This window comes from Podarcis tiliguerta, assembly GCF_965153285.1.
Source record: "Podarcis tiliguerta genome assembly, chromosome: 16".
Classification (NCBI taxonomy): domain Eukaryota; kingdom Metazoa; phylum Chordata; class Lepidosauria; order Squamata; family Lacertidae; genus Podarcis; species Podarcis tiliguerta.
The window spans coordinates 626,573-652,556 of NC_139549.1; the positions used below are offsets into that span (position 1 = coordinate 626,573).

At 50.5% G+C, this 25,984-nt stretch overlaps 2 protein-coding genes across 3 annotated transcripts in view; both read left to right on the forward strand.

The window, feature by feature from the left end:
* The window catches only part of LOC310666028 (sodium/potassium-transporting ATPase subunit alpha-2), a 45,982-nt gene extending 20,005 nt beyond the window's left edge, over nucleotides 1–25,977 (forward strand). The window contains exons 7-23 of the mRNA XM_083416506.1: nucleotides 677–794; nucleotides 2,791–3,059; nucleotides 4,790–4,988; nucleotides 6,401–6,510; nucleotides 7,186–7,320; nucleotides 9,830–10,019; nucleotides 11,256–11,431; nucleotides 12,734–12,870; nucleotides 12,993–13,143; nucleotides 14,197–14,365; nucleotides 15,199–15,353; nucleotides 16,534–16,657; nucleotides 18,188–18,333; nucleotides 19,283–19,413; nucleotides 21,159–21,260; nucleotides 23,623–23,714; nucleotides 25,860–25,977. Of these exons, the coding sequence (XP_083272632.1) occupies nucleotides 677–794; nucleotides 2,791–3,059; nucleotides 4,790–4,988; nucleotides 6,401–6,510; nucleotides 7,186–7,320; nucleotides 9,830–10,019; nucleotides 11,256–11,431; nucleotides 12,734–12,870; nucleotides 12,993–13,143; nucleotides 14,197–14,365; nucleotides 15,199–15,353; nucleotides 16,534–16,657; nucleotides 18,188–18,333; nucleotides 19,283–19,413; nucleotides 21,159–21,260; nucleotides 23,623–23,714; nucleotides 25,860–25,888 (2,433 nt within the window). The 3' untranslated portion in view covers nucleotides 25,889–25,977. The remainder of the gene's footprint in view (nucleotides 1–676; nucleotides 795–2,790; nucleotides 3,060–4,789; nucleotides 4,989–6,400; nucleotides 6,511–7,185; nucleotides 7,321–9,829; nucleotides 10,020–11,255; nucleotides 11,432–12,733; nucleotides 12,871–12,992; nucleotides 13,144–14,196; nucleotides 14,366–15,198; nucleotides 15,354–16,533; nucleotides 16,658–18,187; nucleotides 18,334–19,282; nucleotides 19,414–21,158; nucleotides 21,261–23,622; nucleotides 23,715–25,859) is intronic.
* LOC310666072 (uncharacterized protein) overlaps nucleotides 1–25,984 on the forward strand; it is a 1,539,811-nt gene that overhangs the window by 156,945 nt on the left and 1,356,882 nt on the right. The gene's annotated exons all lie outside the window — the stretch shown is intronic.

Sequence of the window (25,984 nt, forward strand, 5' to 3'; positions counted from 1 at the left end):
TAGTTTAATAATTATCTGTCTATGTATTTCTAATAGTATAACCAAATCAGTAATTTTTGATATAACTGTAAAAACTACTCTGACAATTTATTATTCCAAAAATGAAACCTTCACCTGGTTGTAAATATTAAGATTATACTAGCAAGAATGAGTCTTTCTGTAGAAAGAAAGAAAGAAAGAAAGAAAGAAAGAAAGAAAGAAAGAAAGAAAGAAAGAAAGAAAGAAAGTCTTACTGACTAGTGATTTAAATTGATTTGACTTAAATCAAATCCACCCTGGAAGGCCCAGCAGCGAGGTGCAAAATATAGAATCATAGAACTATAGAGTTGGAAGTGAGACTCATCTAGTCACACTCCCTGCAAAACGCTGAAATAAATTAAATGATCAAACCATCGTTTCTAGCATGCGTGGGGCCACGTAAATGATATAATTTGGCATCAGAATGATTGGCATTAGTAACTGTATTGTAATTTGGCATTGTTATAATGAGGCTATTATTGGATTCTTGTAATTGAAAACAAATAAAAATTGTTATTACCGGTATATATAAAAAGAAAATAAATGCATATGTTGCCTCTCATGGGAGGAGGAGCAGGATATAAAACCAGCCGATAAATATGTTCGAGAAAATACACAAAGACCCACATTGTGCAGCGTTTTCTGTTGTCTCGTGCAGGTGGACAACTCCTCCCTGACGGGCGAGTCGGAACCACAGACCCGTTCCCCGGAGTTCACCCACGAGAACCCGCTGGAGACACGGAACATCTGCTTCTTCTCCACCAACTGCGTGGAAGGTGAAAGGGCAAGGGGGGTGGAGGGGGCGAGGAAAATCAGAGACCTGATCCACCTCACACACACCCCGGGAAGGTCAGACCTGGGCATCATAATCTTTGCTGCCAGGCTGCAGGAATCGCTGCCTCCGCCGCCCCCGGCCGTTCCCCATGACACACTGAATTGCACCCAGACCCTGCCCAGCTTGTTCATTCATTAATTCATCTATTCATTTGCTAGTTCGTGTCAAAATTGATCCAATAGCATAGTGGCAACATGTCAGAGGGTGTGTGCATGTGCGGGTGTGTGTGTGTGTGTGTACACACACACATATACAAATTTGATGAAGAAATTTACATATTTATGTATACACACACCGTATTTTTCACTCCATAAGACGCACCTAGTTTTTAGAGGAGGAAAACAAGAAAAAAAAATATTCTGAATGAAACAGTTGATGTATGATTTTTGAGGTTCATGCTGTGGCCACAGACATGTGATCTGATGGTGAATTTGGGGTGACACAATGCAAAAATCCTGAGGACCCATGTGCTTTTACTTTCCCACTCCCAGGCAGCCTCCTTTATCTCTAGAGTCCCTTATCTCTCTCCCTAATCGCTTGCCGATCAGCTGCTTCCTTTCAACACCCCCTTCCCCCTTGTTTGCCTTAGTGTCTTTTCCTCAGCTGGTGCAGTTTTTTGCTCCTCCTTTTCTTCTAATTTCTCTCCTCATTGTTTTAGCATTCCTGTCTGCTCTCCTTGCAAGTTTGCTGTCTTTACCTCCCCCCTCCCAGGCAGCCTCCTTTATATCTAGCGTCCCTTATCTCCCTCCCCGATCTCTTGCTGATCAGCGGCTTCCTTTCAACACCCACTTCCCTCTTTCAAAAAAAGAAGAAGCATGATCTGCTTTTCTCCCCTGGGCAATTCGGCTCCAGGGACCACGCCTTCGCTCCATAAGACGCACAGACATTTCCCCTTACTTTTTATGCGGAAAAAAGTGTGTCTTATGGAGTGAAAAATGTGTGTATATGTGTGTGTGTGTGTGTGTGTTCAAATTTAATGAAGAAAGAAGTGAAAGAGAAACCAAGGAGGGGAAGGAATAAAAAATAAAATGTTGGGAGAGAAAGATCACCTCTGATCTTGTGGTCTGAACATTCTTTCTTCCTGGCTGATATTCTGCCCGGAATTTAGGTAGGTTTCAAACCCGATTCTGACACGTAGCATCAGAATCTCAGGTTTACCTGAGCAACCCAGGAACCAGGCATGCCTCAGAACATAGGAATATAAAGAGAGTCTGGCTTCTGGATCCGGCCGTCTAGGCTCACATCCTGTTCTCACAGTAGCAAAAAGCCCCTCAGAACCCAGGGATGTGGATAGACTGCCTCTGGAGCTGGAGGTTCCATAAGATCTTAAGAGCCCGGCTTCTGGATCAGGCCAAAGGGGGCCCAACTAGCCCAGGATCCTGTCCTGAGAAAAGGCCCCAAAGGGAGCCCTGCAAGCAGGATTCGATCACAGCAGAAGTGGAAGAGAAACAAAGTTTTTAGAGAAGGGAAGTTTTAGTGTTTCGGGAAGTTTTTAATGATTGATGTTTTAATGTATTTTTAATCTCTGTTGGAAGCTGCCCAGAGTGGCTGGGGAAATCCAGCCAGATTGGCAGGGTGCAAATAAATTATTATTATTATTATTATTATTATTATTATTATTATTATTACCCTCTTCCTTCTTGCGGTTTACAGCAACTGGTCTTCAGAAGCATCACTGCCTCTGATGGTAGAGGCAGAGTATAGCTAGCCCTCAATACCCCCCTCCTCCTCCCTGAGTTTGTCCAATCCTCCTTTAAAGGATCCTGTGGCAGGGAGTTCCACAGTTTAACCATGTGCTGTGTGAAGGAGCCGTGATGCCCGGATCCCAGGTTCGCCTGAGGAACACGGGTGCCAGGGACACCCCAGGAACCAGCAACCCCCCCCCCCCGATTTGGAGGAAAAACAAACCTCTTCCCTTTCCCTCCCGTCCTGCGCAGGCACTGCCCGGGGCATCGTCATCTCGACCGGGGACCGGACGGTGATGGGCCGCATCGCCTCCCTGGCATCCGGCCTGGAGGTGGGCCGCACCCCCATCGCCATGGAGATCGAGCACTTCATCCGCATCATCACGGGGGTGGCCGTCTTCCTGGGCCTCTCCTTCTTCATCCTCTCTCTCATCCTGGGCTACACCTGGCTGGAGGGCGTCATCTTCCTCATCGGCATCATCGTGGCCAACGTCCCCGAAGGACTCCTGGCAACTGTCACGGTAGGCTCAGAGCCATAGCTGCCAACTTTGGGATTTGAAAATAAGGGATCAGCAGCCTCTCCTGTCCCGGAGACAGTCTACGGGATATCTAACAATCCGGGATAGCAGCGGGAAGAAGCGCTGGAATAAGGGAATTTCCCACAAAAAAAGGGAAGGTTGACAGCTATGCTCAGAACTAGGTTCTGCGGGGTGCTGGGGCGCTGTGGAAAAGGAGGGCAACAATTTACAGTGGTACCTTGCAGTGGCGAAGCGGCATGCTCCGCTACCAGGGATGGAGAGCAGGCGCGGGCATGGCTGGCACCCCCAGAGGGTGTGGTTGTGCCCAGGGGTGGGAGCGTGCCCGGGGGTGTGGTATGCCACCTGCGAGGGCATGGCGCGCCGTCCACAGGGGTGTGGAGCGTGTTCTGGGGGCGTGGCACCCAGAGTGGCTGGGGAAACTCAGCCAGATGGGTGGGGTTTAAATAAATTATTATTATTATTATTATTATTATTATTATTATTATTATGTCTGTGGGTGCGTGGTGCCTGGCGCCCGGTGGGGTGTGTGGCATTTGTCGGGGGGGGGGCACCGTGATGGCACCCTACCAGAATAGTGGTGCCAAGGGGCTGTCCGCTCCCTCTGCACCCCCGTTCCTCTGCCAGTGGTACCTTGGTTTAAGAACTTAATCCGTTCTTAAACTGAAACCATTCTTCAACCGAGACACACCTTCCCTTCTGAGGCCTCTCACTGCCAGTGCCATTCCACTGTTTGGATTCCGTTCTTGGACTGAAGTAAAGTTCACAAACCAGGATACTACACTCATACCTCATGTTACGTCCGTTTTATGTTACGTTTTTTCAGGTTACGTCCCACGGCGACCCGGAAGTACCGGAAAGGGTTACTTCCAGGTTTCGCTGCTCACGCATGCGCAGAAGTGCAAAATGAGATCACGCGCATGCACAGAAGTGGCGAATTGCAACCCGCATGTGCGCATGTGCGCCGCTGCAGGTTGTGTTCTTTTCATTTTGTGAACGGACCTCTGGAACGGATCCAGTTCGCAACCAGAGGTACCACTGTACTTCGGTTTGTAAACTGAATCGTTCTTAAACAGGGCTGTTCTTAAACCGAGGTACCACTGTATCTGGAGGGGTGTAAAATGTTCCCCCAAACCTGCCCTAGAGGAATGTTCCCAGAATGGAGGCAGAATGGCTGGAAAACAAAGGAGGGAAAAGGGCTTTGGTGCTCAGATCCCGCAAACGGGTTTCCCCAAAGGGGCACCTGGTTGGCCACTGTGAAGACTCGAGCCTGGACTTTAGCCTGGAGAAGAGGAGGTTAAGGGGGGATATGATAGCCATGTTCAAATATATAAAAGGATGTCACATAGAGGAGGGAGAAAGGTTGTTTTCTGCTGCTCCAGAGAAGCGGACACGGAGCAATGGATCCAAACTACAAGAAAGAAGATTCCACCTAAACATTAGGAAGAACTTCCTGGCAGTAAGAGCTGTTTGACAGTGGAATTTGCTGCCAAGGAGTGTGGTGGAGTCTCCTTCTTTGGAGGTCTTTAAGCAGAGGCTTGACAACCATATGTCAGGAGTGCTCTGATGGTGTTTCCTGCTTGGCAGGGGGTTGGACTCAATGGCCCTTGTGGTCTCTTCCAACCATGATTCTATGATTCTATGATTCTATTCTATGATTCTATGACTCTCCCTTTCTTCAATCCTTGCCTGACCCTCTCCCCGCCGCCCGGCAGGTGTGCTTGACCCTGACCGCCAAGCGCATGGCCCGCAAGAACTGCCTGGTGAAGAACCTGGAGGCCGTGGAGACGCTGGGCTCCACCTCCACCATCTGCTCTGACAAGACGGGGACCCTCACCCAGAACCGCATGACCGTGGCCCACATGTGGTTCGACAACCAGATCCACGAGGCAGACACCACCGAGGACCAGTCCGGTGAGCGGGGGGCAGGGGGGCGGGCACATGGGGGGAAAGAGCTGCTGTTGGGAAGCAGGGTGGGAGGGGAGTTGGTCTGGGGTGCCCCCGTGACCCCCCAGCTTTCAAATCAGGACTGGACCCCTTTCCCTCCAGAGTGTCTGGAGGTGGTTGGAGGATGGGTGGCAGCTAACGGATTGAGGTTGAATCCTAGCAAGACAGAAGCACTCTTCTTGGGGGGACAGGGGGCAGGCTGGTGTGGAGGACTCCCTGGTCCTGAATGGGGTCACTGTGCCCCTGAAGGACCAGGTGCGCAGCCTGGGAGTCATTCTGGACTCACAGCTGTCCATGGAGGGGCAGGTCAATTCTGTGTCCAGGGCAGCTGTTTTCCAGTTCCATCTGGTATGCAGCATGAGACCCTACCTGCCCGCAGACTGTCTCACCAGAGTGGTGCATGCTCTAGTTATCTCCCGCTTGGACTACAGCAATGCGCTCTATGTGGGGCTACATAGAGTGGCACAGAAGGTGCCACAGAAACTACAAGTAACCCAGAATGTGGCAGCCAGACTGGTGACTGGGAGCGGCTGCCGAGACCACATAACACCGGTCTCGAAAGACCTACATTGGCTCCCAGTACGTTTCCGAGCACAATACAAAGTGTTGGTGCTGACCTTGAAAGCCCTAAACGGCCTCAAAGGCCCAGTATACCTGAAGGACCGTCTCCACCCCCATCGTTCAGCCCGGACACTGAGGTCCAGATCCGAGGGTCTTCTGGCGGTTCCCTCATTGCAAGAAGTGAGGTTACAGGGAACCAGGCAGAGGGCCTTCTCGGTGGTGGTGCCCGCCCTGTGGAACCCCTCCCACCAGGTGTCAAAGAGAATAACAACTATCTGACTTTTAGAAGACATCTGAAGGCAGCCCTGTTTAGGGAAGCTTTGAATGTTTAATAGGTTAGTGTATTTTAGTGTTCTGTTGGAAGCCGCCCAGAGTGGCTGGGATATAAATTATTATTATTATTATTATTATTATTATTATTATTATTATTATTATTATTATTATTTCCCCCCCTGCCCCACCTCACAGGCACCCAGGAATCCAATAATAACAGTCTAAAACACAGCGTGTTCTCTCCCACCCCCGTAGGTTAACTCAAATATTTATGGGGGGTGGTGCTGGCAACCAGGCAGCCCCATCCCATGCTCCCACTTTGGGGCATAGCTGTCAACTTTCCCCCTTTTTAAAGGGAAATTCTCTTATTCCGAATAGGATTCCTCGCAAGAAAAGCGAAAAGTTGGCGGCTATGCTTTGGGGACTAATTGTTACCACCTGTCTGAGGACCCAGTGGTACCTGCTTACAGTATCAGCCCCCCCCCCCCGCCATACTCCGCTCTTCAAATAACTCTGACCCCCCCCCCCCGGTTCTCTCCCCCCAGGAGCCACGTTTGACAAGCGCTCGCCCACGTGGACGGCCCTGGCCCGGATCGCCGGCCTCTGCAACCGGGCCGTCTTCAGAGCAGGGCAGGATAAGGTCCCCATCTCTAAGGTACGGGGGGGGGCAGCAGAGGGAGGTCGGATCCAGCCTCCAGAAAGCCTGGGAAGAACTCGGTGGCCCCCGCAAGGTTTAACCGATTGTTAAACCACCCTGGGAATTGTAGCTCTGGGGTCTCATCTTCCCTTCCAAGATGGCGGGGCGTTCCTACGTTGCGGCTCTGAGCTCCGAGTAATCTCACTGCATACAAGTCGTACAAGTGACAACAAAGTATTTCAGTTTCAATTTATTTTGATTTCCTAATGGCTCTCTGCACCCTTAATGAACTACAGTTCCCAGGGTATCATAGCGCTTTAAATGTGAATGTGGCACTACAGTTCCCAGAGTTCCCTGGGAAGAAGGGTTGGCTGTTGAGCCACTCTGGGAATTATAGCTCTGGGAGGTGGAATTGGGGGGGGGGGCTCTTAATGACTCTCTGCACCCTGAACAAGCTACAGTTCCCGGGATTCTTTGGAGGAAGCCTTAAAATGCTTAAAGTGGGGTGGTAGCTCTTTGCATGAGTGGTGCAGACGGGGCTAAGACCTCACCGACCCCTTACTTACAATTGCACCGCTGCATGTGGAGCCCAAAGAGGACATTTCCCTCCAGGCCACAGTCTGAGGGGGGGGGGCAGTAGACTTCCTCCCCTGACCCCCTTCCTTCCTTCCTTCGCCCCTCTCTCTCTGCCAGAGGGACACGGCTGGGGACGCCTCAGAGTCCGCCCTCCTGAAATGCATCGAGCTCTCCTGTGGGTCCGTCAAGAAGATGCGCGACAGGAACCCCAAAGTGACGGAGATCCCTTTCAACTCCACCAACAAATACCAGGTTGGGCGTGTGGGGCAGTGGTGGTGCAGTGGTTAGAGCATGGGTAGGCAACCTAAGGCCCGGGGGCCGGATCCAGCCCAATCGCCTTCTCAATCCGGCCCGTGGATGGTCTGGGAATCAGCGTGTTTTTAAATGAGTAGAATGTGTCCTTTTATTTAAAATTCATCTCTGGGTTATTTGTGGGGCATAGGAATTCATTCATATTTTTTTCCAAAATATAGTCCGGCCCCCCACAAGATCTGAGAGACAGTGGACCGGCCCCGTGCTGAAAAAGTTTGCTGACCCCTGGGTTAGAGTGTTAGGCTAGGACTTGGGGAAGATGCGGGTTCGAATCCCCGTGGCCATGAAGCTCACTGGTTTGTGACCTGGGGGGGGCAGCCCCCGCCCCTCTCGCCTAACCTGCCTCACACTGGACACATGAGGGTGGGTGGGGGGCTGTCACAGTCTCCATATCCTTGGGGCTACAGGTGGTTTTCACAGTTTCCCAATTTTATTGCGCCTGCCCCTGTTTTTATACTGCTGGGTATTGGCATTTTTTAAAATCAGGAAAACCCCTAAGCCACTGCAGGGACCTTTGGACTGAACAGCATTTTAAAAAATGAAGTTTGTAAGTTAATAAAGCAAGTCTTTGCTTTGCCTTGGAGCTCAGAGGGTTCAGTCCCCAAAGGCAGAGACTAGGAAAAGCTCCATGAAACAAGATCAGAATAATGACGCCCCTTTTTTAAACTGGGATTTCTCCCCTTAACTCCGAATTTGTTCATTCAACCCAGTGCTATGAGTGAAATGGCTGTGAGGGTCCGCTAGAGGGGGCCGGAGCTCAGCTTAATGGCAGAGGGGGGTTCAGGACCGTCAAAAAGACCCCCACCCCTTTGCAGTCTTCAGTTCACACATGAATTTTCGTCTCCTGGATTCAGCCTGATAGTCAGAGTTGAGGTGACGTTCCTTGCACAGCTACCGCCACCTCTGAAGCCAGGAGGAAGCTGGGTTCTCCTCCCTGGGCTTTTAAGAGCCACTGAGAGCTGTGTTTTCAGTCTGGGAAAACTGTGCTCAAAGGAAGTCAGACTATCCTCCACCAGGCCAGGGCCTTCTCGGTGATGGCTCCGACCTGGTGGAATGCTCTGTCCCACGAGACCAGGGCCCTGCAGGATTGAACTTCCTTCTGCAGAGCCTATAAGGCAGAGCTATTCCACCTGGCTCTCAATTTGAACTTAGCCTGATCTTTTATTCCCCTTCCTTCCCTTTTTATGACGATTCCCCGCTCTGGGATCCCACAGCTAATTCTCCCCCGGTCTCCTCACTGGCCCAAATAGGACTAATTCAGCCAGCTAGCCCTGGGGATCATCTAATGTTTATTGGATGGATTCCTCCCCTAAATTGATTTTTGAATCCTGAATTTATTTTAATTCACATTTTATACTGTATTTTATGCTGTTTTTTGTTGCATCAATTAAGTGTTTTAAATTTGTTGTTAGCTGCCCTGAACCTGGTTTTCTGAACCCGGAAGGGCAGGGTATAAAAAAAAAATTATTTATTATTTATTTAAATGCTGAAGTGCAGCAGGAGCACAGGCACATATTTCACGGCAGGGACAAAGGGCATCACAGACGCCGTTCAGAGGAGCTCTGCTAGTTGTCCCCTGTGTGACAGAGGAGTGTTGCTGCTCCCACGCAGAGGGGCGACAGACACCCTCTTGCTTTTGACTTTCAGACATCTCCCAAATGCCTTTTTGGGCTAACAGGCCAGCCTCTCTCTTTTTGACCACTCATGTTACCGATTGTTTTGTACTGTTTTTAACTCTGCACAGCGCCCTAATATTTCAATACAGTCATACCTTGGGTTACAGCCGCTTCAGGTTGCGTGTTTTCAGGATATGGACGCGCCGAAACTCGGAAATACCGGAACAGGTTACTTCCGGGTTTCGGCACTCACGCATGCGCAGAAGCACTAAATTGTGCTTTGCACATGCGCAGAAGCGCTGAATCACAACCTGCACGTGCGCAGATGCGGCGCTGCAGGTTGCAAAGGTGCCTCGCAACGCAAGCATCCAGTGTATATAAACAATGGCATAGAAATCCTTTTACAAATAAAAGTTGGTTTTATTCAGGAACCCCCAGTAAAGAATCCCTGGCATTTGGCCACCCAAGAGCCCCTTTGGCTTCAGAAAAGACCAGTGGCGTAGCGTGGGGGGGTGCAGGGGGGGCCGGCCGCACCGGGCGCAACATCTGGGGGGGGCGCGCTCGCACTCGCAGTTCTCTGCCCCTACCTGGCTTACTCACTCTCTCTCACTGCAGTGCTGGCTGTGCGAATCCGATCCGAGCCGCCGGGTCGCCGCCCACTGTGGAGGGGAGGGTGCCAGGCGTGCGGTGCTGTGCGGAGAGAGAGCGAGGGACTATCTGGGAGAGGGACAGTGCAGCGGGGGGGGGTGCAAATTACTTGCCTTGCCCCGGGTGCTGACAACCCACGCTACGCCACTGGAATAGCCCTCCACTCAGATCCCTCTCTTCCTCAGCTCTCCATCCATGAGCTGGAAGACAAGCCCAACGGCTACGTCCTGGTGATGAAGGGAGCCCCTGAGAGGATCCTCGACCGCTGCTCCAACATCCTCTTGCAAGGCCAGGAGGTGCCTCTCGACGAGGAGATGCGGGACGCCTTCCAGAACGCCTACCTTGAGCTGGGGGGGCTGGGCGAGAGAGTGCTGGGTGAGGAGGCCTGGGAGGTGGGGGAAGGGGGGGCTGGGAGTGAGTGTGCCCCAGAGAGGCAAAAGAAGCACATGATGAATGCATGTGGGTCTCTCAAATGGAGTGTGATGACTATTTTGAGGATTTAGAAACTAACAGCAACTTCTGACACCACGTTGCACCATTCATTGCTCAGGGAAATTATGGCAGAAATTGCCAGCGTTTGCTCCTTTGTTCTATGCCTGGAACAGAAATCATTCCACTGGATACAACCAGCATTCGCTGTTGTTGTTTTCAAATTGAAACAATAAGTCATTGATTACCGTAGTTTTCGCTCTATAAGACGCACCAGAGCATAAGACACACCTCTTGCTGTTCTGGCTTATGGGATAGCCGCGCAAAGCCTCTTCCAGGCAGCAGGATGAAAGCTCCCCCAAGAGCCGCGCTCCCTTTAAAGAGCCACGTGGAGTGTGTGGGGCTCTTGGGGGCTTTTCCCCAAGGAGGGAGAAGGGCAGCCATTCTCCCTCTTCAGGGAAAAGTTCCCAAGAGCCACACACACGGTCCACGCGGCTCTTTAAAGGGAGCGCTGAGCAGAGCCTCCCGCCTGCATTCGCTCCATAAGACGCACACACATTTCCACTTACTTTTTAGGAGGGGGAAAGTGCGTCTTATAGAGCGAAAAATACGGTATTTTTCCCTGCATTGTGCTTCATAGAATTGTAGTGTTGGTAATCCAGAACAGCCCCCTGCAATGGAGGAATCACAGCTAAAGAATGCTGTATTGTTTTTAACACTCAATTGGAAGCCGCCCAGAGTGGCTGGGGAAACTCAGCCAGATGGGCGGGGTATAAATAATAAATTATTATTATTATTATTATTATTATTATTATTATTATTATTATTATTATTAAAGGATCCCTGACGGGTGGCTGTTCAGCCTCTGTTTAGCCCATTCCACTGTTGTACAGCTCTTGCCATCAGAAAGTTATTCCTTTGCACTCAAACAAAGGGTGCATAATAACACAACAATAACTTATTTAATTACATAAAAAAACCCCGCCACTGTCCACATCAAGACAGATAACATTGTTTTAATGCCCGAAGGCAAACTGCAGCACAGCGGAAACAGATGCCGAGGGGGAAATGGCTATGAGGTGGGGTGGGCTGCTGGCAAGGGAGCTTTCTCTGTGTTGGGGAGCAGAGGGGGCGAGTTCTTGGGGTCTCACTCTCCCTCCCTCCGTCTCCGCAATCCCACAGGTTTCTGCCATTACAACCTCCCTGAAGACCAGTTCCCCCGAGGCTTCAAGTTTGACGCGGACGAAGTCAACTTCCCCACCAGCAACCTCTGCTTTGTGGGGCTCATGTCCATGATTGACCCGCCTCGGGCCGCTGTGCCGGATGCCGTGGGGAAGTGCCGGAGCGCCGGGATTAAGGTCAGCCATGCTGGGGAGAGCGGCCCCATCTTCTGCCCTCCTGCTCCCCACCCCATACACCCCAGAGAAAGCACCTGGGAGACGAGGGGGCGAATCCCCCACTTGGCTGTTGGCCACCACTGCCTCTTGTGACAGAAGGAGGACTCTACTTTAGAGTTACCAGATGGATTTGCAGATCTGTCTCCGGACAAATTCCATCCCCAGAATGTCCCCCGATTTGCAAATCTGTCCCCGGGAAACGTGGCAGTGGATGTCTCAGCAGCCCGGAGCCAGCCTGGCAGCGCAGTTGGCTCTGGCTGGCTTAGGAGCTGCTCACTACTGTGTCACGCGTCATTTTTCCTCTCTGGAAGTCCCCATATGCTGTGTCTTGTGCGTAACACATCATATGGGGACTTCCGGAGAAGAAAAATGGCGGGTGCCACAGCCGCGATCAGCTCCTGAAGACAGCCAGAGCCAACTGCACAACCAACGGCCAGCCGGCCACGACTCCTGAGTCTCCCCTGATCTGTCAAAAGAAAGGGGGAAGATTGGGGGAGGCTCGGGAGTCACAGGCGGGCAGCACACCATTGCACAGGAGGGGCAGAAGGCATGCGGTTTCTCTGCCGGGCAAGGTGCGACGCCCTTCTTTCGCACCTTGTGAAACATTAATTTCACAGGGATTTATATCTAGATGCTAGGATAGAGATGATAAGGAAAACAGGAAGACACAATGAGAGATAAAGGAGGTTCTGTGGGATTGGTGGAAGTCAATGTCTTGTTGTTGTTGTTTTAGTGTTTTAGTATTAAATTGTAAGATATGGATTTGTTGTTGTTGTTTTGTTTGTTTGTTTAGTTGTTGTTCCTTTCTTTAGTTTTTGAATGTTGGTTTTTGTGTATTGTGTATTGTTATTTTTCGAAATTTTTTGTTTTGTTGTTGTGTGGAAAATATAATAATTTTTTTTTAAAAAAAAAACATGGACAATGGCGCACCAACTGCCCGTGACTTCCAAGCCTCCCCCGATCTCCTGCCCCCTTCCCCCTTTGTTTTGACTGATTGGGGGTGGGTTGGGAGTCGTAGCCGGCCATTGCCCAGGGTTTTTTTAATACAATATGCATGTGTGCTTGGGCCCAGGTCTTTTGCCTCACCATCCCCACTACTGACTCCCTGTTGCTACACAGCTTAAAAAATTAAAAAGTGTCCCCGGATTCATTGTAAAACATCTGGTAACCATACACTTTATCTCTCCTGCATCTCGCAACCCAATTTGGCTCCACTGGATGAGGGTTTTGTCCTGATTGCTGCGTCTGCCCCTGTTCCCCCAGGTGATTATGGTGACCGGCGACCACCCCATCACCGCCAAGGCCATTGCCAAGGGGGTGGGCATCATCTCGGAGGGGAATGAGACGGTGGAGGACATCGCTGACCGCCTCAACATCCCCGTCAACCAGGTCAACCCCAGGTAGGCCGGCACTTCCATCCCTGGGCAGCCCGCGCTTCCCCTCCTGGCCTCCTCCAGCCAGGTATCTCGTGGGCTTCCTTCGCCAATGTGGCTTCTTCCTCCCTGGCCCCCTCTCCTCGCAGGGAAGCCAAGGCTTGTGTGGTCCACGGATCGGACCTCAAAGACATGACCTCTGAGCAGCTGGACGAGATCCTCAAGAACCACACGGAGATCGTCTTTGCCCGCACCTCCCCGCAGCAGAAGCTCATCATCGTGGAAGGTTGCCAGAGGCAGGTGAGGCAGATGCTCTGTTTTCGTTTTTTGCCAGGTACGCAATCATTTTGTTTTATTGTTTAATTTTCCCACCAATGCTATTTGGTAATTTGCAAAGGGGAACCCGCTCTGAGTCCTTCCAGGACCTTGCCGTTACGAGCCTGGATAGCTGGATTCTAGTAGAAGAGAACTCATGACAGGTTTCAACGTCAAGTTAATATTCTCTCCTGTGAAAAGACTGAGGAAAGCCAGACATTTAGAGAAATTTTCCCTAGGGGTTGCTTTTTATGACCCTTCAATGATCATCAGAGGCCTTTTGCCATGTGCCTCTTTTACGAGAGTCAGGAGACTGGCAACATGAGAAGGGGCCTTTTCTGTGGTGGCCCCCCATTTGTGGAATGCTCTCTCGGTGAGACTTGCTTGGTGCCTTCACCACATATCTTTGGGTGCCAGGCAGAAACATGTCTCCCTAACCTGGCTGTTGGCTGATTAAACAATCATTGGCCTTTTAAATGCATTTGTGGAAGAAGGGTTATTGATTTGTTTCTGTTTTATTAGGTATTTTGTGGTCTCATTTTGTATTTTCATTTTGTGAACTGCCCTGTGATCTTCAGTTAAAGGGTGCATACAAATTTTAATAATAATAATAATAATGTCAGACCTCAGGTTACAGACGCTTCAGGTTGCGTTTTTTTGGGTTACGGACCCGCTGAAACACGGAAGTACCAGAACGGGTTACTTCCGGGTTTCGGGGGTCGCACATGCGCAGAAGTGCTAAATTGCGCTTTGCACATGCACAGAAGCACCGAACTGCAACCCGTGTGTGCGCAGATGCAGGTTGTGAACACAGCAGGTTGCGAACGTGCATCCCGCACGGATCACGTTCGCAACCCGAGCGTCCACTGTAATAATAATAATAGCAACAACAATAATAACAGTAATATTTGGGTCAGTCCTTCCTGAGCCCCGTTCCCCCATGTCTACCACATACACCAGACCCAGTAGATGCTCTCATTCTGCTCCTTCTCCCACCGTCTGGCGCTGACCCCCATCCCCCCCCCTTCTGCACCTCAGGGGGCCATCGTGGCCGTGACCGGGGACGGGGTGAACGACTCGCCCGCCTTGAAGAAGGCCGACATTGGCATCGCCATGGGAATCGCTGGCTCCGATGTCTCCAAGCAGGCTGCGGACATGATCCTCCTGGATGACAACTTCGCCTCCATCGTTACGGGGGTGGAGGAAGGTGGGTGGAAGGGGCGCCGGGTCGAGCTAGGAGGCCCTGCTGCCCCTCTTTCGCCCGTCCCTCTAACCCCCTTGCCCCATATGTGCCTACCCAACTGATTTATCCGTTTTGTTTAGGCATGTAGAATTGCTGGTGTGTGTTTTCACTCATTTTTAGTTTATTGCTGATTTTGTCTTTTGAATGTTTTAAAGAGCTGCTCTTACTGGTTATTTTATTACGATATGATACGATACGATACGATACGATACGATACAATACAATACAATACAATACAATACAATACAATATGATAATCTTTATTGTCATTGTCCCATACAAACAACGAAATTGAAAAAATCTACATCAGACATTCAAAACCCACAAGCCTGCTATCTCAGCTATCCCAGCCTGGTTAGCCCCCTAAAAACTCTGATACCCCATAATTAAATACAATATACTCCCACAGAGACTACCTTACACTGTGTTTAGAACCAAAATCGCATTTGGATAGAAACTGTTTCTCAGGCGACTAGTCCTAGTCTTTATAATCTTGGACCTTCTTCCAGAAGGCAGGAGCTGAAAGAGATCATTTCCGGGTTGCGCACTGTCCTGCGCTATCTCTGCCGCTTTCTTATGGCACCTGGAAGCGTAGATTTGATCCAAGGTGGGAAGAGAGCACCCAGTTATTCTCTCTGCAGTCTTTACAACCCTGGACAACATTGTTTTTTCCCCTCACCGTGCAGCTCCCAAACCACACATTATCTTTGGCGGCGGTTTGTTTGTTTTTACAATTAAGAGGTGTATAAATTTTATGAAACAAACCAACGACCGGCGCCTCCATCCTCTGCCCACAGGTCGCCTGATCTTTGACAACCTGAAGAAGTCCATAGCCTACACCCTGACCAGCAACATTCCAGAGATCACCCCTTTCCTGCTCTTCATCATCGCCAACATCCCTCTTCCGCTGGGCACCGTCACCATCCTCTGCATCGACCTGGGCACTGACATGGTGAGCGTCACCAGGGCCCAGGGAGGGGGGCAGGAGACAAAAAAGGTTGCATTAAAACAAAATATTGTGCTACATTGGACGCAGGTGGCGCTGTGGGTTAAACCACAGAGTCTCTAGGACTTGCCGATCAGAAGGTCGGCGGTTCGAATCCCTGTGATGGGGTGAGCTCCTGTTGCTTGGTCCCTGCTTCTGCCAACCTAGCAGTTCGAAAGAACGTCAAAGTGCAAGTAGATAAATAGGTACCGCTCTGGCGGGAAGGTAAACGGCGTTTCCGTGCGCTGCTCTGGTTCGCCAGAAGCGGCTTAGTCCTGCTGGCCACATGACCCGGAAGCTGTACGCTGGCTCCCTCGGCCAGTAAAGCGAGATGAGCGCCACAACCCCAGAGTCGGCCACGACTGGACCTCAGGGTCAGGGGTCCCTTTACCTTTTTAATGACAGTAAAGAATCATCTCAAAACTTGTTCTGATATAAGTGCTTGCCAGAGAGCAGAGGCCGTCCCATGCTTCGTCCCCACCCAAACACTATGAGCGCCCCAACCCCAGAGTCGGCCACAACTGGACCTTCCCGCCAAGAGAGGACAAAGGAACTGTCTCCTTATGAGACAGTTTCCAGGTGCATGTTACTTTTCTAAGCTAAGTCTGCCTTCTGGGATCCAACTGTGGACAGAATGTGAGTGAGTAAACTCTTTTTATACTTTTATAGAAGACTTTTTCGTGTCTTATCTTTTATGAGGTAATAAGGGGGAAATACCAGAACAGTTATTCTAGAGGCTTTAGCGAGCCTGAGCAAACGCATCCGCTGTGAGTTTAAAAGGGGGAATGTTACTCTGCTAAATTGTGAACTTGTTAACACAAGTTGGAAAGGCTATAATCGAACAATATATCCTCTCCTGCATCCCTGAACATTCCCACATATATTTCATAGCAGCTCATTCCAGTCATCCACGAAACTCTGAAATCGAACCCTGGAGCTTGCAGAGGTTCGGGGAGGGGGGGGGGAGATCTTGCTCAAATGCCGGCTCTGAAAAAAACCCTGTGTGGGTTTTCAGTCAAGAGCACTTCTCCCACAAACACGGGGATCATCCCCAAAATATAAACAGGACCCCCTCCCCAGCCTTATTTCTGTTTCTGGTTCTTGCTGCCCCGCTGAAATTCGCACCCCTCCTCTCCTTCTCCCTTAGGTGCCGGCCATCTCCCTGGCTTATGAGGCTGCGGAGAGCGACATCATGAAGAGGCAGCCGAGGAACCCCAAGACGGACAAGCTGGTGAACGAGCGTCTCATCAGCATGGCCTACGGGCAGATCGGTGAGGGGCTCCCACCGCCAGCAGCCTGGCACATATCAGCAGGAGAAGCCCAGTTTCCAGCCCACAGACTGGGGGATAAGAAGGGGCAGTCCAGGGGAAGCGCTGTAGATGCCACCATGCCACTGTGGTTAGAGTATAGGACTAGCACTGGGGAGAGACCTGGGTTTGAATCCCCACTCGGCCCTGAAGTTTCCTGGGTGTGAACTTGGCCAGTCACTGCCGCTCTTAGCCTAACCTACCTCACAAGGTTGCTGTTGTGGGGACTAAATGAAATGGGGGGGGGGGAGAACCACACACATCAACTTGAGCTACTTGGAGGGAAAAGGGCGAGGTATGGATGTCATAAATCAGTGCTTCCCAATTAGCTAAGCGTTGCAGACCCCCTGTTTTTTAAAAGCCAAGCCATGGGCGCCATACTTTTTTGGGGGGAAATTGATATCTCTGTGGTAGCCACAGACCACCCCGCTGGGGTCGGCAGATCACCAGTTTGGAACCACTGTCCTAAATCAATATTGCAGATGGGGCACTACAGAGACAGACACAGCCGCCAGTAACACAACAACGTTATGTCATAAAAAGCATAATATCACTAGAATATAACACTATGGCCAAGCTGTTAATTTAGTATCTAGCGACATTTAAGCAAAATAGGGTAGGTCAAGAAAAAGTGAGTCCTATGACTTCACACCCAAAAGGAGCCCCAAAGCTGAATACCTTCGCAGGCTGTGATTTAGCTGATTCCTACATTGCAGAGGAAGGGGACACAGGTAGCGCTGTGGGTTAAACCACAGAGTCTGGGCTTGCCGATCAGAAGGTCGGCGGTTCGAATCCCCACGACGGAGTGAGCTCCCATTGCTCGGTCCCTGCTCCTGCCAACCTAGCAATTCGAAAGCACAGCAAAGTGCAAGTAGATCAATAGGTACCGCTCCAGTGGGAAGGTAAACGGCGTTTCCGTGCGCTGCTCTGGTTCGCCACAAGCGGCTTAGTCCTGCTGGCCACATGACCCGGAAGCTGTACGCCGGCTCCCTCGGCCAGTAAAGTGAAATGAGCGCCACAACCCTGGAGTCGTCTGCAACTGCACCTAATGGTCAGGGGTCCCTTTACCTTTACCTTTACATTTTAGAAGGGGTCAGACTCTTGGAGTCCCTTCCAAACCTATAGTTCTGTGATTCTATGAACTTCCACACACACACACAAATTTATGCCTAGCCAAAAACATGTCCATCTCTTTCGAGTTCCTTATTAACTTGAATTCTCTTAATGATTTGTTTTTTATGTTTTTCTTGTGAACTCCTTACTCAGGGTCCCTAGGGCTTGCTATGGGGAGGCAGGTGGAAACCACCCCCCACCCACCCCATGGCAAACCCAGACAGCCTCTCTCTCCTGCCGCCTCCGTCCTCCCCTTCTGCAGATTCTGCCCAGAAGGGGCAGGCAGCCACTGAGGTCCCCTGGGGCTTCCTGCTGGCAGAGCTTTGCCCAGGTGCCCCTCAGGAGGAATGACTCTCTCCCCCCCCTCCCCTCTCCCCCCAGGTATGATCCAGGCCCTTGGGGGCTTCTTCACTTATTTTGTCATCCTGGCTGAAAATGGCTTCCTCCCCTCCACCTTGCTGGGCATCCGCTTGGACTGGGACGACCGCTCCAAAAATGACCTGGAAGACAGCTATGGGCAGGAGTGGGTGAGTGGGGGGCCCTTGTTGAGGGGGCCTCTGCATGGAGATGCAACATCATCCCTCTTCCTCATTTTTAAGATTTTTTCTTTTAATACAACACCATTGACATCATAGTTTGGAGGTCCCAGGCCCTAAGGAAGTCAGACTATCCTCTTCCAGGGCCAGGGCCTTCTCAGTGATGGCTCCGACCTGGTGGAATGCTCTGTCCCAGGAGACCAGGGCCCTGCAGGATTTAACCTCCTTCTGTCAGGCCTGTAAGACAGAGCTATTGCGCCTGGCTTTCAATTTGAACTTAGCCTGATCTTTTATTCCCCTCCCTTTCCCCTTTTTATGATTACCCACTCTGGGATCCCACAGCTAATTCTCCCCTGGTCTCCTCTCTGGCTCAAATAGGACTAATTTAGCCAGCTAGCCCTGGCGATCATGTAATGTTTATTGGATGGATTCCCCCCCTAAATTGATTTTTGAATCCTGAATTTATTGTTATTCACGTTTTATACTGTATTTTATGCTGTTTTCTGTTGCATCAATTAAGTGTTTTAAATTTGTTGTTAGCCGCCCTGAGCCCACTTTCTGAACTGGGAAGGGCGGGGTGTAAATAAATTATTATTATTATTATTATTATTATTATTATTATTATTATTATTATGACCAGGCAGGTGCCTTCCCTCTACTGTTCTTGTCACCTGCTAGAAATATTTTAAGCCTGTCCAGATGTATAGAAAGTTGATGGCGTGTTTTAATCTGTTTTTCGTCTGTTGTTATTTTTAACTTTTTGAAAGTTTTAAATCACGGTTGTTGCTTTTTTTATCGTGATGGTTTTATTGCTTTATCCCCTTTGGAGACAGAGTGGGGTGGCCCCCCATCCGGTGTTTTTGAGCTGCGATTCCCGCATTGCAGGGGGAGTTTGAACCAGGTGACCCCCCCAGATCTGTGGTTCTTTCTCTCTCTGCAGACCTACGAGCAGCGGAAGGTGGTGGAGTTCACCTGCCACACGGCCTTCTTCGCCAGCATCGTGGTGGTACAGTGGGCCGACCTCATCATCTGCAAGACCAGGAGGAACTCGGTCTTCCAGCAAGGCATGAAGTAAGTCCCGGCCCCACCCAAAAATAGATACGCCTCTGAACTTGGAGGTTCCATGTACCTCTCCTGGGACGCGGGTGGCGCTGTGGGTTAAACCACAAAGCCTCTTGGGCTTGCTGATCGGAAGGTTGGCGGTTCGAATCCCCGTGAAGGGGTGAGCTCCCGTTGCTCGGTCCCTGCTCCTGCCCACCTAGCAGTTCCAAAGCACGTTAAAGTGCAAGTAGATAAATAGGTACCACTCTGGCAGGAATGTAAACGGCGTTTCCGTGCGCTGCTCTGGTTCACCAGAAGCGGTTTAGTCCTGCGGGCCACATGACCCGGAACCTGTGCCCCGGCTCCCTCGGCCAGTAAAACGAGATGAGCGCTGCAACCCGCAGAGTCGACCGTGACTGGACCTAATGGTCAGGGGTCCCTTTACCTTTTTAATGACAGTAAAGAATCATCTCAAAATTTGTTCTGATACAAGTGTTTCCAGAGAGCAGAGGCAGCCCCCTGCTTTGTCCCCACCCAAACACTATTTTGCTCTTCGCATTCATTTCAGCCACAAATCTTTAAAAACCCTAAATTAATATAGCACACCTGAGAGCAAAAACTCAGGATGTTGTATGTTTCAAAGGGGATGCAGGTGTCACTGTGGGTTAAACCACAGAGCCTAGGACTTGCCGATCAGAAGGTCAGTGGTTCGAATCCCCGCGACGGGGTGAGCTCCCATTGCTCGGTCCCTGCTCCTGACAACCTAGCAGTTCGAAAGCATGTCAAAGTGCAAGTAGATAAATAGGTACCACTCCGGTGGGAAGGTAAACGGTGTTTCCATGTGCTGCTCCAGTTTCTGCCAAAGCGTTCTGTTGCACCAGAAGCGGTTCAGTCCTGCTGGCCACATAACCTGGAAAGCTGTCTGCAAACAAACACCGGATCTCTCGGCCTGAAAGCGAGATGAGCGCTGCAACCCCATAGTCGCCTTTGACTGGACTTAACCTTCCAGGAGTCCTTTAGGTAAAGGGTAAAGGGACCCTTGACCATTAGGTCCAGTCATGACCAACTCTGGGGTTGCGGCGCTCATCTTGCTTCATTGGCCGAGGGAGCCGGGGTACAGCTTCCAGGTCTTGTGGCCCGCAGGACTAAGCCGCTTCTGGTGAACCAGAGCAGCGCACGGAAACGCCGTTTACCTTCCCGCCGGAGCGGTACCTGTTTATCTACTTGCACTTTGACGTGCTTTCGAACTGCTAGGTTGGCAGGAGCAGGGACCGAGCAACGGGAGCTCACCCCGTCATTGCGGGGATTCAAACTGCCAACCTTCTGATTGGCAAGTCCTAGGCTCTGTGGTTTAACCCACAGCGTCACCCGCGTTCCGTACCTTTCCTTTTTTGACCCTGGTTCATAGCCAACTAATCCCTGATCACAGAAACCTAGAACTGTGAAGTTGTAAGGGACCCCCAGCGCTTATCCAGTCCACCCCCTGCAATGCAGGACTCGCAGCTAAAGCACTCCTAGCAGGCGCCCATCCATCAGAATATAGGAAACTGCTTTATCCCGCATCACACCCTTGCTATACATCAAGCTCAGAATGATCTGCACTGACCGGCAGCAGCCAAAGAAAGTCTTTGGGGCTTCAGGCCTCCTGCGTTGTCCCTACATGATGTGAGCAGGAGGAGGCTGGGGGGTGGAGGGTGCCCCTAGTGGTCCTCAGTCCTCCTGAGCTCCTTCCTTGTGACCCCCCACCCCACCCTCCTCTCTCTCTTCCCCTGCAGGAACAAGATCCTGATCTTCGGCCTCCTGGAAGAGACAGCCTTGGCGGCTTTCCTCTCGTACTGCCCTGGGATGGGCGTGGCTCTGCGCATGTACCCACTCAAGTAAGTGCCCTGGCCAGACCTGGTGGGGTTGGATCAGCGGGTGAGGAGGGGGGGGGCTTTGTCTCTGCCCTTTACCCCTCTCTAGAGCAGAGCTCAGGCTGGTGGGGTTTTCTAGGGCCCATTCATTCATTTGCACGTCAATCTATCTATCTCTATCATCATTTGTTTATTTATTTATTTATTTACACAAATATTTGTATACCACTGCGTCATCACAAAATGCCTCCAAGTGGTTTAAAATGCAATACCACACAATAAAATCCATTTTTAAAAAATGAATCAGACATCAATGAACAATTGTGGGAAGATGTCTTCTTAAGCAGCTGCAGAATAGAAAATGTTTTCAGCCGGCGTTTAAGATGTTAAAGACGGAAGGCGCGCCTGCTTAATCTCTAGTGGCAGGGAGTTCCACAGGGCCAGGCTGATGACGGCACTAAAAGGCCGTTGCCAAATGAGCCTCACCACAAAAAAAGTTTCGGAGAAATTTGCACAGAAGTGGTAACGAATTCCCGTGGAAAATTCACAGACTGGTGTGGAGGGAGCTGAATTTTAAGATTGGCCGGAGGAGAAAGTGAGAGGCTTTGGAAACGGGCAGATTTGCCCGCCTCCTGTTCTGCACGGCGCTCAGGACCTAAATCCTCGGCTGGGCCCACTTCTGCCCACTAATCCCTTTAAGAGCCAAGTTCTTGAGGCGGCCCCATCTGCCAGGATCTGGCAAGGCCTCAGCGCCAGGAGGGGGCAGCTTGGCAGCTGCTGATCAGGAGAAAGCAGAGAGGAAAGCTCCTCTCCGTCTCTCGTGATAACACTGGAGCTCACGGGCGCCCATGGAAGCTGAAGGATGGAAGTCTCAGGGCAGAGAAAAGAAAGGCCTTCTCCATCCTGTGTGCGGTGGAACTGGGGAACTCCCTCTCGCAGGAGATGATGATGATGATGATGATTGTGTACCTCGCAAGACGAAAAACTCGCAAGACGAAAGAGTTTTTCGTTTTCTGAGTTGCTTCGCAAGACGGATTTCCCTATGGGCTTGCTTCGCAAGACGAAAACGTCTTGCGCCTTTTTTAAAAACCGCCAATGCATTCCTATGGGAAACCGTCAATGCACAGTGGTACTTCGCAAGACGAAAAAATTCACAAGACGAAAAAACTCGCAGAACGAATTAATTTCGTCTTGCGAGGCACCACTGTATTTATTATTATTATTATTATTATTATTATTATTATTATTTATACCCCGCCCTCCCCGGCCAGAGCCAGGCTCAGGGCGGCTAACACCAATAAAATAAAATCACAGTAAAGACATAATAGGGGGGAAAGAGAGGGAGGGGGGAACAACCCAATTTAAAATACAGGTTAAAATGCAATTTAAAATGCAGCCTCGTTTTAAAAGTAGCCCATAGATCAAGACTGTAAGGGGAGGGAAACATAAGGGTCAGACTGAGTCCAAACCAAAGGCCAGGCGGAACAGCTCTGTTTTGCAGGCCCTGCAGAAAGATGTCAAGTCCTGCAGGGCCCTAGTCTCTTGGGACAGAGCGTTCCACCACGTCGGGCCCAGCACTGAAAAGGCCCTGGCCCAAGTTGAGACCAATCTAACCACCTTGAGGCTCAGGACCACCAAAATGTTGTTATTTGTGGACCTTAAGGTCCTCCGCAGGGCAGACCAGGAGAGGCGGTCCCGTAGGTACGAGGGTCCCAAGCTGAGATAGTGATGGCACCGAAAGAGGATTAGGGGCTGGGGGGGGGAGGAAGGCTCCCTGAGTCACTTCAAAAAAAATTCAAAAAATGAAAAAAATGGGATATGATTTATAATGAATTGAAAAAACTGTTTAAATATACCTTCCCCCCCAAAAAACCGGAAGCCTTTTTGCTGGGGTTGATAGGAGATGAAATAAGAAAAGCAGACTAGAGACTATTTATGTAGGCTACGACTGCCGCCAGAATCTTAGTAGCCCAAAAATGGAAAACTCAGGAAATGCCAAGACTAATGGGGGGGGGCAGGCAAAAATGGTTGAATATGTAGAATTAGCAAAACTGATCCACAGGATCCATAACCAAGAGGAAACAAAGTTCAAAAATGAATGGAATATATAGGTAATAACTGTAGAAGTTTAAAGACTGTAGTAGGATTAAAATAAATTTTGTGATGTGCTACTAATATCCTGCGAAAGAAGAGAAATTTCAATATGAAAGCCTGTTGAAGGGAGGGAGGGAAGTCTGTGCGCAATAGAGTGTTTTGAAAATAAGTAGACATATGATTGTTGAATTTTAGAGTATTTATTTTGTTTGTGTATGTTAAAGAAAACTCAATGAAAAGCATTTGGGGGGAAAAACCAGAGCGCTTCTCTCCCTCCCTCTCTCCTCTCCAGGGTGACCTGGTGGTTCTGCGCCTTCCCGTACAGCCTCCTCATTTTCATCTACGACGAAGTCAGGAAGCTCCTCATACGCCGCTACCCTGGTGGTGAGTGTCGTTCTGGACCCCCCACCCAAAAAGGATGTGCAGGGCTTCCCCCGGGGCCCCCTGAAAATGGGAGGCCGGACTGGATGGGCCCCCGTCTTAGGCTCCGATGGGCAAATGACCGGAGGATGAATCGACTGGTGGCTTCTAGCCACAATGGCTACACCCTCCGTCCTCTGTCGGAGGCAGGGCACCTCTGAATGCCAGGGAACGCTCATGTGCTGCTCCCATGGGTTACCTGAGAGGCGAGGGCCAAGTCCGGTCCGTGGTCAAAGGTGCAACGTGGAGGCAGTCCGTAGTAGCTGAAGCTGGGTGCAAGGCAGGGAGCCGGGTGAAGTCAGGAACAGGCGTGCAAGTGCTGTAAACAAAAATCTGCCCTTTTCCGCTTATGGGGTATCCAAGAGCCCATATAGAGTCCTTACGTAGGTTCCCTATTGGTAGGAGAGAATAACAGAGGCCAACCAGAGAATATTCAGAAGCAAAGCAGCTAGTAAGCCTGATCTTTATTGATCTGTTGCAACAGGGTGCTCCCCTCACATGCAGGAGGGAGGTGGAACCCAGAAAAATGGTGCGCAAGGCCTTATAAAGACTTTTGAAATTGCCACCCTGTAGATCAAGACCACCCCCAGAAACATCCTACCTACATCACAGAAGGGGTGTAACCTAAGACCACCCCCAGATACATCACACCTACATCACAGAAAAGGCGGTCTTAAAACAGAAATTTGAATGTTGTTTATCTCCTGTCTGGCAGGTTACTTGATTGGATTGCCTGGGTAGCCTGGCCAGTCTTTTGTAATGATAAATACTTAGTTCCTGGGCCAGGTCACAGGCTCACCCTATTTATACACAGACAGACATACCCTTAAGACAGGATTTGTGAAGGAAAAGACAATGGGGAGGCTCCTCCATTTTGACCTTGCAGAGAAAAGATTTGGTCAGTTTAGGAATCAAAATGGTTTCAGGTCGTTCCTGTGCTGATCTATGTACGTGCTTGGTTGAACATTACCATTATGAACATTATGAACATTATGAACATTACCATATATCTAAGACCATAAAATTCCTATCACACAAGCAGGGAGCCAGGGCAGGTCAGGAGCTCAGGCAGGAACGCAGGACAGGGTGCAGGCAGGAACTGGTAACCAACAATGTTGCTCCTGCAACCTGGACTGGGGCTGGCCGGCTTTTATCTCCCCTGAGGCATAGGGCGGCCCTGATCCTCAGGTGACTCGTCTCTCCTGGCCTGGAGGCGAGCACTCCTCCTGTGGGAACTCAGTTCCCTCCGCCTCTCTGCCCTGAGCCTCTGCAGCTCAGGAGAGGCTGGAGGGTCACCGGACCCAGAGGCAACCTCAGCTTCCTCTGACGGGGCTGAGAGTGGAGCACCTGCAGGCAATGGGTCCTCCATCGCCTCAGGAGCCAGAGCAGACTCAGCTGGTGTCTGCACCTGAGGACCCAGCACAGGTGAGGACCCTTCAGGCTCAGGCCCCAGCTCAGCTGGTTCTGGAGGCGGGGACTCCTGTGCAGGCTGGGATTCCTCAGGTTCAGCCTCCAAGTCCGAATCCCAGGCCATCACACCTCAAGTTGGCTTGATCCAGCAGCCAGGCACTCCCTATGGGGGGCTCCTGTGGCAGCAGAACCTCCAGGCCCAGTGGCAGTCTGCCCTGAAAATCAAGATAATGGGGGGACACAAATGGAGAGGTGTTGTTGCCCTCAGATCCTGCTGGTGGGATTCCCGCTGGTTGGCCTCTGTGGGAGCAGGAGTCTCCCTTGGGCCTGATCCAGCGGCTCTTTGGATGTTTCTATGGAGCCTCCATGTCCAGAGGCAGTCTATCTCGATTCCTGGGTTCTCAGGGGCTTTTTGGCCACTGTGGCCCAGGGCTGTGGGGCAAAGGGGTCTCCTTTGGCCTGATCCAGCCGCTGCAACAACCTCCTCATGTTCTCATGCAAGTGTATCTTTTCCCAACTCAACCGTCTGTTCCAGACGGTTTCATGTTTAATAGGTTATTGTATTTTAATATTCCATTGGAAGCCGCCCAGAGTGGCTGGAGAAACCCGGCCAGATGGGCGGGGTATAAATAAATTATTATTATTATTATTATTATTATTATTATTCCACACACACTAACTCTTCTCTCTCTCTCTCAGGCTGGGTGGAAAAGGAGACCTACTACTAAAGGCAGAAAGCCACGCCCTCCTTACAACCTGTAGTCGAAAGCCAGATGATGTAGTCAGAAAGAGGCAATAAAAGTTAATTTAACCTGTTCTCCAGG